The 12004-nt window shown below is 40.2% G+C and overlaps 2 protein-coding genes and 1 long non-coding RNA gene across 6 annotated transcripts in view; 1 reads left to right on the forward strand and 2 right to left on the reverse strand.

Moving 5' to 3' along the window:
- The window catches only part of LOC127862065 (uncharacterized), a 486885-nt gene that overhangs the window by 447547 nt on the left and 27334 nt on the right, over positions 1-12004 (forward strand). The window lies entirely within an intron of this gene.
- The window catches only part of LOC127862021 (rho-associated protein kinase 2-like), a 461134-nt gene that overhangs the window by 192530 nt on the left and 256600 nt on the right, over positions 1-12004 (reverse strand). The window lies entirely within an intron of this gene.
- Positions 1-12004, reverse strand: part of LOC127862048 (rho-associated protein kinase 1-like) — a 184702-nt gene extending 172698 nt beyond the window's left edge. The window contains exons 1-5 of the mRNA XM_052400995.1: positions 11957-12004; positions 10895-11138; positions 10199-10358; positions 5074-5152; positions 3404-3469 (exon numbers count right to left, since the gene is read on the reverse strand). Coding sequence (XP_052256955.1) covers positions 3404-3469; positions 5074-5152; positions 10199-10358; positions 10895-11138; positions 11957-12004 — 597 coding nt within the window. The remainder of the gene's footprint in view (positions 1-3403; positions 3470-5073; positions 5153-10198; positions 10359-10894; positions 11139-11956) is intronic.

Consider the following 12004-nt stretch of genomic DNA (forward strand, 5'->3'; position numbering starts at 1 on the left):
AGTCTGACTTAACCCTGAGCTTGAGTCTGACTTAACCCTGAGCTCGAGGAAGAAATTTGTGCACAATCCTATAGCTTAGATTTAACATTGTTCGTGAGCTGGCTGACATTCTAAACACTCTGCTGGATACTCAAATCTCATCTACCGAGAATGTTATTGATACTGGGCCCTGGCCCCTTACTTTGACAGATATACCGCTGATGTACCTACCTGGCCCCTAACTATGACAGATGTACTGCTGATGTGCCTACCTGGCCCCTTACTATGACAGATGTACTGCTGATGTGCCTACCTGGCCTGTAAATATGACAGATGTTGCTGATGTGCCTACCTGGCCCGTAACTATGACGGATGTACTGCTGATGTACCTGCCTGGCCCGTAACTATGACAGATGTACTGCTGATGTGCCTACCTGGCCCGTAACTATGACAGATGTACCGCTGATGTGTGCCTACCTGGCCCCTTACTTGGACAGATGTACCGCTGATGTGCCTACCTGGCTTGTAACTATGACAGATGTATCGCTGATGTGCCTACCTGGCCCATAACTATGACAGATGTACCGCTGATGTTCCTACCTGGCCCCTAACTACACTACGTCTAGCGCGATTTCTGCCATCCACATCGCATCACCGTGATTCAGCCCAGAGTGGACAATTACTGTCTCACCACGATACACCGTTGAACACGGTTATTTCGCCGTGGCGAATTGCGGTGTCAGTCTCGGTGTCATCGGGAAATTGATCTCACGGTGGGCCACCATAATCGCAGTGGACCACCGCGGCCTCAGTGGTTCGCGGTGAAATACAGGTAAATGTGAATGAACATGTATATTTCGATATTGCAGACCGTATAATTTTTGCAAAGTTCTAAAATGTTTTGTTACATTTGTATGTACATTTGTATACTTTGTAACTTGATTGTTAACAATCGTCATTATTTTCTATTGTTTCGTTCCAGAATCATTTAACAAGTCGTACATCGAGCGTGATGTACTTTATGTTTTGTTTCTACAGTTTCTTCGTGAAGATTTACTTGTTGTTTATTTAAAGGATTGTTTGTTTTTGTTAAAATTTCGGAAATGCTTCCTCGTTTGTGCACATATAGCTTGCGGTATCCGGACAAACGGCACCCGGACAATCGGCACCCTATTTAAAGTCCCCGGTCATAGCTATATATATGGACAGAATCGTTGCGATAAAAACTACCATCTCCGTGCATTGTGGTGCTTTCAAATTATATATTGTATACATGTACATATATTTTGTTTGGGTAATGGTGAGGTTGATCCGCCGCGCTTGAAGTAATACATCGGATGCACCGGTTTTAATTTTAAATCGATTCACGCTTGTTATTGATTAAAACAAGCGACGACGGTTAAACGATTCGTTAACAAAATTTGCAAAATTGATGAAACGAAACGCATTTGTAAATTGTGACGACACATAGCGGTAATTACGGGGATAATTAGTTGATAGAGATTACATTATTATTTCATCATGCAATGTTCAATGTAATCTTATTGCAAAAAACAAACAGCATGAAAAACAAAACCAGCCGACAATATTCACTGCGATTTTCAATAGTGACGATTAAATAATAATTTGCGAAAAAATAATGAAGATCTAACAGTTACCGATAATTGGTAAAGCACAGGGAGATAAAAGAAATTTTCCGAAATGTATCACTTCTGTCGGACACTGATTGAGAAAAACGCTCTAGGCCACGATGTCGCACAAGTTAATTGGCGCGTATTTGACAATACACAGGGTCGAGTGTGTACACAGTAATCTCGATACCGATTTTTCCTGCTTGATGGCCCGATTTGCACGCGTTTTGCACTCTCTGGAAAACTTGTAGAGGCAAATTTTTGTTTATGTCGTCGGATAAAATAATCGCCATTTTTTCTTGTCAATTTTAAGAAATGTTAATGCAGCATCAACATACTAACACAATATCGCATAAAGAGAAAAATAATGAATTTAATGTCAACCGTACTTTCGTTTGACAACGGATCATTTTAATTTCCTGCAACGATATCTATTCATGATGATACGACACACGAACACTAAATCCGATCTTAATAAAAAATTCAGTTCCGCTCGGTAAAATATCGTGTCTATTTTTTTTATAAACATCTGGTCTTTGATATTTGTAAATTGTGTAGTGGTGTTATTAAACAAATTAGCAGATAACGTTTATCAATTCACACTTATATTATGTCACTAGTATTTATTGTGCTGTAACATTGTATTATGTTTATGCAATAAAATTTTGGACTTCGACTTGGTTTGATAACACAGTTTGTTGACGGGATTTATTAATCATCTCTTTCACCAAAGCAATTAGCGGATTAGACGAATTAGTTCAACAAGGTGCTGACGGGCTTTATCGATCGCATTTAATCGGGTGCCGTTTGTACGGGTATACAATTAAATCTGGTGCCGTTTGTCCTGGTATACAATTAAATCGGGTGCCGATTGTCCGGGTCGACAAATTTACAGGGTGCCGACTGTCCGCGTATGCAAAAAAACACTGGGTGCCGATTGTCCGGGTGCCGTTTGTCCGGATACCGCAAGTTATAAGTGCACAAACGAGAAAGCATTTTCGAAATTTTAACAAAAACAAACAATTCCTTAAATAAACAACAAGTAAATCTTCACGCAGAAACTGTAGAAACAAAACATAAGTACATCACGCTCGATGTACAACATGTCAAATGATTCTGGAACGAGGGTAAACAATAGAAAATAATGACGATTGTCAACAATCTAGTTACAATGTATACACATGTACATACAAATGTAACAAACCATTCTAGAAATTTGCAAGAATTATACGGTCTACAATATCAAAATATACATGTTCATTCACATTTACCTGTATTTCACCACAAACCACCGAGGCCGCGGTGATCCACCGCGATCATGGTGGTCCACCGTGAGATCGATTTCCCGATAACGCCCACGGTGTTCAGCCACTGTTGACGCGATCTATCATGATGGAAACACCTTCCGATCGCGGTGATTTTCCACGCTCACGAAAAATTGTACACGGTGGGAGTGAGGTGGATGGCAGAAATCGCGCTAGACGTAGTGTATGACAGATGTACCTAGCTGGCCTGTAACTATGTCAGATGTACCGCTGATGTTCATACCTGGCCCCTAACTATGACAGATGTAACGCTGATGTGCCTACCTGGCCCGTAACTATGACAGATGTACTGCTGATATGCCTACCTGGCCCGTAGCTATGACAGATGTACCGCTGATGTGCCTACCTGGCCCGTAACTATGACAGATGTACCCTGATGTGCCTACCTGGCCCGTAACTATGACAGATGAACCGCTGATGTGCCTACCTGGCTCGTAACTATGACAGATTTACCCCTGATGTGCCTACCTGGTTGTTTATTTCCCCTGGGTTCTCCTCAGATTTCCTTTTCTCACCTTCAGTACCATACAGCACCTAGAACAGATATGTACAGGTGTTTATACCCTTATTGTTAAAAGATTAATTAACCTTTTGAAATAACAAACAAGGCCTCATGCTCTTTTGAAAAAAAGAATGAAAATCGATATGACCTGTGTCATGCGAAAATGATTCTTTTAAGAGCAGTCTAATCAGAAGCTACACTTTCCACAGTTAAGTCTTGAATGGTTTAGTTATCTCATTAAAGGGGCCTTTTCACAGATTTTGGCATTTTTTAACTTATTCATTAAATGCTTTATATCGATAAATGTAAACATTGGATCGTAAAAGCTCCAGTAAAATATCAAGAATAAAATTTAAAAAAGGAAAAGAACATTGCCCGGACCAGGTTTCGAACCAGTGACACCTGGAGTCCTGCCAGAGTCCTGCAGTAAAAACGCTTTAGCCTACTGAGCTATTCCGCCGAGTACATATTCCTGAAGTATTTTATACCTTATATAAGCAATCTTCGTAGTTTCACAAAATTTAACGACAAAAACAGAACTCTCCAAATTATTAAATCGTTTCGCGTTGCAACGCTTTATAATTTTTAGGTTTTAAAATCGTCAAAAGATGCATATAATGGCTATATTAGACCATGGTAAATGTTCAGTATTACTGTTTCCTCACAAATATCATAACTAAAACGAAAATTTACGAATCTGAAACAACTTTTTTCAATTTTGTCAATTTACCAAAGCGTGAAAAGATCCCTTTAAAGGACAAAGCTGCTCTTCATCAGAATGCACATTCGGCCAAAAGAGACCCATTTTGGCATGTCATGGGTCATATGTTCTGAAGTATGAAATACTCTAACTGCAAATCATGTGGCATATTCAGTGGGATGATTTGAAATATTGGGGATATTCATTTAAGATCAATTGCATCCGAAGCCAAAGACTTATTGACACGTTTTTGAGTCTCTTTCCCTCAAGTAAAACCTGAACTTGGCGCATTTGGGCAAAATCTATAGAAAACTTCCAAAAGCCAAAAATGAACCTGTGACATATGGATCAGCCTGGTTCTCATGAAATTATGAACCAGTAATACCCAAATAAATTGGCTGATGCAATGCTATCTACCGCACACACAATATGTTAATGCACAATGCATTTCCAGTTTCAGAATTTTGTGTCTTTTTTACTCAATATTATCATATTTATTTTGAAAATAAAAAGCAAGCAATCTAAAACAAGAGAGGTGTTTGTCAGAAACACAATGCCCCCCTAGTGCGCCGCTTTGAAATAAAATATCAAAATATCATTTGGCAGGTTTAGAAATTATCTCCCTTTTAAAGCTTATTACTTCTCTTGGGTTGTATTTTTTTACTTTTGACCTTGAAGGATGACCTTGACCTTTCACCACTCAAAATGTGCAGCTTTATGAGATACACATGCATCCCAAATATCATGTTGGTATCTTCAATATTGCAAAAGTTATGGCCATTGTTAAAGTTTTCGAACGGACGCACAGACTGACAGACTGACTGACTGACAGACTGACAGACGGACTGAGAGACAGACAGTCCGATCACTAGTATATGCCCTCCTTTGGGGGCATACAAAAATGATTAAATTCATATCAAGTTCAATGATTTGTACCTGGAATATTCTGGGAATGTCTTTTGCATCTGCCCAATAGACATCTCCTTGACATACTGACCGCACATGGTACAGCTTCCTGCAAAGCAAAACAATCACATAATGCAGAAGCAGTGAACGATCATTTGATGAAATATATAGAGGATATTTGTTCATGTCGGTGTAAGATTGTTTGTTATTTCATGAGTGATCATAGAAAATATATTTTCACGAGTGAAAATATTATTTTTCTATGATCACGAGTGAAATAACAAACGATCTTACACGGACATGAACAAATTTTCTGTTTCTTTTGTGCCCCCTTTTCAAGAAAATAATTAACAGCAGTTTCCCTTTTGCTGAAAAGTTACCCTTTCTCGGAGTTTCTCCCGTGGCGTGCCTCAATACATTGATATGATGTCATTTTGTTGACGAAATTACGTCATTATTCCAGGGAAATTCTTCAATTAAACTCTTTTACAGTGTAAATAAACGGTAAAAAAGCACAAAACTAAAACGTGTTGGATTCAGTGAAATATCGAATTTTCTTCACTCGTGATCATAGAAAAAATATAAACAAGGATATAAACAAGGGAAGTACTCTTTGATATGATAATCTAAAATAGCAAAAGGAATTCCGAAAATTTGTTCTTTTCAACAATTGTGTTATTTTCACTGCTGTTATTTCACAGCAAAAATGTCATATTTTATCATTAGGTATAAAAGAAACATTGTTTAGACCTATTTATTTACGCCTCACAGCAAAACATTTCGAAATTACAATACATCCTGCAGGCTGCACTGGGGGGGGGGGTATCCTAGCGTTACCAGTTTCCGATAATTTAACAATAAAACTCACCTTAAATTTTGTTCTGTGTTTATTGTCGTCTTTTCTGTCACTGCATCATCAAGATAATGCTAAAAGTGTAATTTACAACGAAAAACGGGAACAAACGAGCCAAAATAAGGGAATTTAACAATAAAAACAAACGTACGTCAAAAACTGTAAAAAACAGAAAGTGCGACACCGGTTTCCGATAGTTTCATGAATAGTCATATCGTGACGTCATTTCAAGCACTGACTTACGAAACATCGGTGCAAATGCACTAACACTATAAACAAATTCAATAAAGAAACAATATTCATTGAAATCGCAACTTTAAAACAAAACAAAAACTTATTTAACAACATGGGCATTTGAAAGAGGTGTTTCTCCGGACTACTTTGACTGGTGTGCAGTATTTAAGGTGTGTCCAGTGTTGGCATACATCACATTGCGCCCATGTGTAAATTGCAAGAGACTGTCCATCTTTTGAAGTGCAGTTGTACTTCTTGCACATGCAACATTTCTCATCGTCCGTCACATCTTCATCCACGGACATGGAGTCATCATCACTGGTCTGTATTGCACGTGATGGTACTGCTACTGGACTGCCTGTAGTTGTTGCCTTGCCAGCGGTCGATGGGCGGGTGGCGGACTCGGCAATGTATTGACGCACAGCATTGAACGTGTTGTCTTCCGTCATTGCTTTGCCACCAACAAGCTTGTGGATATTTCGGCGGGGTTTGGACACTTTCTTCGAAACTTCAGTGGGGAAATCACTGAAGAACTTTGCACCGTCGTTTATGTCAGGTTCATGTTGGATAATGTTATCCGCACCAGAAGCCAGCTTTTCACAAGTGGCTGCATACAGCTCTGAAGGTGCTATGGCATCGCCAAGACTAGTCACCGCATCAATGGCATTCTGCAACGGATAAATTCCAGTCTTCCTGAACGATGCTTGCAAGTTGACAGGCGACAGAGCTACAGTGTATGCTTTGCACGCCAATTTGCAAACATCGTTCCGGGTCACACATTGGTGGTGCAGTCTGGAGTACGTTAAACATTCCTAGTTGTATTTCTTTTGGAATGGGCCGAAACAACCGACATCCATGGGCTGTAAAATATGGGAACAGTGAGGTGGTAGAACGAATAGTATTATTCTGTTCTCTTTTGCCCATTCAATGAGTTCAATAGAGATGTGACTCTTGTGGCCATCGTACAACACCAATGTGGTATCTTCTTGGTTGCGGTCCATGGCATATTTCAAGAAGTGTGTCTTCATATAGCGAAGAAACACTTCGCTGTTTGACCAACCAGATTGCGTCATCATGCATTCAGTCCCTTCACTCTTTCCGACCATAAGCTCCGGTAGCATCCGTTGACCGGGAAATACAAAGAATGGCGGTATCTGGGAACCAAGAGCATTTCCTCCACCGATCACTGTCACCGTTTTCGATCGTTCGGCCATCACCACTTGAGGACGTGCGTCGAAGCCAGCTACAATGTTTAGTGGTCTATATTCGGTATTTATACCCTTTTCGTCGATGTTGTACACAAGGTGAGGTTTGTTGTGCAACTCGTACTTGTCGAAGATAGTTTTCAGTTCTTCAAAGTAGTTCAGGATCACCTCCTTAGAAGCACACCTTGCTCGTTGTTCAGAAAGTCCGGATAGCTTAACAACTTTGAGTCCTGGCCACCTGCCCATGAAGCCATAGAACCATTTGAGGCTGAGTGGTTTCTCTTCCCTTCCCCGTTTTCCAAGGTAAACAGCGAAGTCGGACGCCTGGGTGCATATTTCTGCTCGAGTGTACCCGTACCCGACACGCGCTAGACCTTTTACATGCTCGACCAGAAGCTGTTCCTCACTGAGGCTAAGCAGCGGTGCGGGTCCATTTTTTACGCTATTAACCGACACTCTACTGTCTACGCGATCGCGCAACGTGGTAAGAGGCACTCCATATATCTTTGAAGCCCTATATACGGGGATATTATCCTCTGTAACTGCCATGTATGCCCTAGTTAGAGTTGTCGGTGAATACGAACGCCGCCTTGCATGCGTGGGTCCCCGGGAAGTAGGAGATTTCAGCTTTAAACAAAATGATTTGTTCCTCAGTTTTTGCCTTTGCTGTATACCCAGCAGAGTAGCAGTATGTGTTGTATGATTTATCAATGTATTGATGTCAATTTACAGAACTAAAACCATATTATGAGCAATCGAAATCCATTCCGATATAATTAGTCTAAGCAAAACATGTTAATTTATAACCCGTGTTTACAGTAGGTTGTAGTATTTTACAATAATCATTGAGGAACTTTACCCATAAGGTCACAACATACCAAAAGATTTCCTGCACAATTTCAATGTAAAAGCAATAACTTTAACAAAAAATAAAGTCAAACTTTTGCACGTAGACACCCCCATAACCATACCTTTTCTTAAAGAGCATTCCAAGCCGCAATGATTTAAACAATAAAAAACATAGGTCATCCAATATGTAAGAAAGAACTCAATGCGAATCAGCGGTCACTGTTTTATGGCCATCTTTTTGCCGGCATATCTCCAGTTGATGATGGTTTCCCGCCAACTGTCAAAGTCTTATGTAGTCTCCAACCTAAAAGCAAAACAGGGAATTTGTAGTATACAACAATGTTTTCCCTACCACATGAACACAGAAATATTCAAAAATAAAGTCATGGCAAGTGCCCGTACAGAGAATTGTGTCTTCAAATAAATGAAGATTTTGTTTTAGAGGGTATTGCATTGAACACCAAAAGTATTTAGTGTATTGTAACCATAACATTACAGTGGGCGGAGTTTACGAAACAAAACATGGCTGTCGTATTGAGCGTTCATAGTTAATTGATGTATTCAGACCTTGTTTACTAAGTAACAAAAAGTGTACTTAGCAGAAACCAGTTAAAAACGTATACACTTGTAATAGAAATTTGTTACCTTAATTTGCAGCATTTTCACGAAATTGTTGAGCTACAAAAAGTCGCCGATGTCGAACGCACTTGCTTGCAAGTTGTTTACCTGTGACGTCATGTAGTAAACAAAAACACGCGCAATATCGGAACCTATCGGAAATAGGTGTCTATCGTAAACGGGTAACGTCGATATGTGTTCCAGCCCAGTGAGATAATGACACCTAAAGATTACGAGTTTCCCTCTGAAAAACAGGGCTAAATTCATGTGCGTAAAGTTTTGTCCCTGATTGGCTGGTGCAGTCTGCACAGGCTAATCAGGGACGACACTTTTGATTTTACGTTTGGAAAATATATCATTTAAACAAAAAAATATATAAAAGCAGAAAGTATGGTCCCTGATTATCGTGTGCGGACTGCACAGGCTAATCTGGGACGACACTTTACGCTTAGCATTAAGCCCAATTTTCTCAGAACAAGACACAAATAAGTTTTCAATCTAAAATCAAACAAATATGAGCCTTGCTCTGGGGAAATGGGGCTTATATATGCACTAAAAGTGTTGTACCAGATTATACAGGCTTTTGTATGCACTAAAAGTGTTGTACCAGATTATACAGGCTTTTGTATGCACTAAAAGTATTGTCCCAGATTATACAGGCTTTTGTATGCACTAAAAGTGTTGTACAAGATTATACAGGCTTTTGTATGCACTAAAAGTGTTGTCCCAGATTATACAGGCTTTTGTATGCACTAAAAGTGTTGTCCCAGATTATACAGGCTTTTGTATGCACTAAAAGTGTTGTCCCAGATTATACAGGCTTTTGTATGCACTAAAAGTGTTGTCCCCGATTATACAGGCTTTTTCAGGACCACACTTTCCACTTTGCCAACTGCACAGCCTAATCTTGGACAAAACTTTTCGCACAGGCATTAAGCCAAGATTTCCCAGACAGAGGCTCAAATGAGCTGCATAATGTTTCCTGATACAAACAAGTGTAATATCGTGACGTCATTTTATTTCTTATTATGAGGTCATTTGATATGTGATGGTTCCTTTTTAGCGGACTTCAAAGGCTAATCGGAGACAACACTTAACCCTTTCCCACTCAGAAGCCAGGTGAAAATGGCTATGTGCAAACAGCATAAAACCAGAACAGCCTGCTAGTAACTCGCGGTCTGTGCAGGTTTTATGCTGTTTGCTGCTCATTAGTATCTAACGGTTTGCAATTAAGCCTTTAAAACTTGAATGCAGTACGAAAGTTCTTACATTAAATATAACTTTCTTGTGGACTACAAATGCGTAAAAATACGTATTTAAGTGGTATAGGGTAAACCCATATGAATTAAGCCCCATTTTCCTAGAGCGAGGTTCATATCCACGATGTATCACTCACTCTATATCCAGCACGAGCATGGGTGCATACTTCTGCTTGTCGGCCTCGCTACTGTAGAACAGCACTTTCCTGGAGCTGACCACCACATACTGCTTCCTCCAGCCATACTTCTTAATGTTCTGTTTGTTGGGAACCGATAGCCAGCCCTCCATATGATTGTCTGCAGTGGGAGGGAACCAGAGGCAGAGATTAGTCATGTGATTATAGTAAGTATTTTAAAAGTTACAGTGCGAAGAAGCTCAGAGGCATACACAAATATTTAATCGACCAATGTGACTTCTATATCCAGCTTTCTGCCTGTGGACTCAACAATAAAAATAATGTGTTCACAAATAATTCCTTTTTGGTTATTCACATTACATAAATGGCATGCTTAACATAGCGTTTCATGATCCTAGGCATAAACATTCTTGAGTTATCATCCGGAAACCATTTTACTATTTCGAGTCACTGTGACCTTGTCCTTTGACCTAGTGACCTTAAAATCAATAGGGGTCATCTGCCAGTCATGATCAATGTACCTATGAAGTTTCATGATCCTAGGCCTAAGCGTTCTTGAGTTATCATCCGGAAACCATCTGGTGGACAGACCGAACGACGGACCGCCCGACAGACCGACCGACTGACGGACCGACCAACATGTGCAAAACAATACACCCCCTTTTCTTTGAAGGGGGGCATAAATATCATACATACCTGGAGATGAGAGGCTGGAGTTATGCTTGGAGTTATCCCCGTCCTCCATACTGCCACTGTGGACGGAGGCACTGTCCAGGTTGACCACGTTTAGTTTCTGTTGCAGCAGCTCTATCTCGCTGTCCTTGGCGTCTAGCTCCATCTGCAGCTTGGTACGTGACTGTCCCTCCTCGTACAGGGCCGCCTGGCTCTCGGACAGGTCCCTCTGGAACTTCTCCATCACCTTGTTGTACTTCTCTCTCTCCTGCAGGGGAAACAAGATGATTTGTTGAATTGATATCCCCCGCCATCATACTTCTGGACACAAAAGTTTTCTGGACGGATGGACAACCCCAACGTGCATCATCCTCTTATCCATATATATATAGATACTCATACCAAGTTTCAATGAAATCCGTCAAAGAACTTCCAAGATATGGCTCCGGACAAACAAAAAAAGCATTTTTTTTTTAAGAGACAAAGGGCCATTACTCCGTTATTATCCGATGGTGTACAATGCCATCATCCTCTTATCCATATATATACTCATACCAAGTTTCTAGGAAATCCCCCAAAGCACTTCCAAGATATGGCTCTGGACACAAAAATGCCAGCTGGACAGACGGAAGGACGGACGGACAACGCCAAAACAATATCCCACCGCCTATGGCGGGGGATAACAAGAGACTTGCATTACAGCTTTCTGGCATTATTAAACGAGATGCATTTTTCAGTTTACTTCATAGCCCACACACAATGAACAGCTTCTGCTGCGGGTTCTTGAATAGCTTATTTTTACTTTTTCTTTCTGATTCATATCCATGGTTGTTTTAAAACATTCCCATTAATTTTTTTCATTCTTTGGATAATCTTCATATTCTTAAGAACTACACAATGAGCAAAGGAATCAGCAAACAAAAACATTATTGAAGACTTATTATAATTGGAAGATTGTTGAGCCAATTATGAAATATGCCTCAAAGTATGTTGTACACCCCCTCCCAGAATTGCAGAAATGACTTGAGAAAATTGGATCCACAAATATCCGCGGAAAAATCACACCTCTGTGCATAATCCACTCACCATTTGGAGCTCCTGCTGCAGTTTCCTGCACTCCTTCTCCTTCTTCAT

The sequence above is a fragment of the Dreissena polymorpha genome, chromosome 16 (genome assembly GCF_020536995.1).
Source record: "Dreissena polymorpha isolate Duluth1 chromosome 16, UMN_Dpol_1.0, whole genome shotgun sequence".
Taxonomy (NCBI): domain Eukaryota; kingdom Metazoa; phylum Mollusca; class Bivalvia; order Myida; family Dreissenidae; genus Dreissena; species Dreissena polymorpha.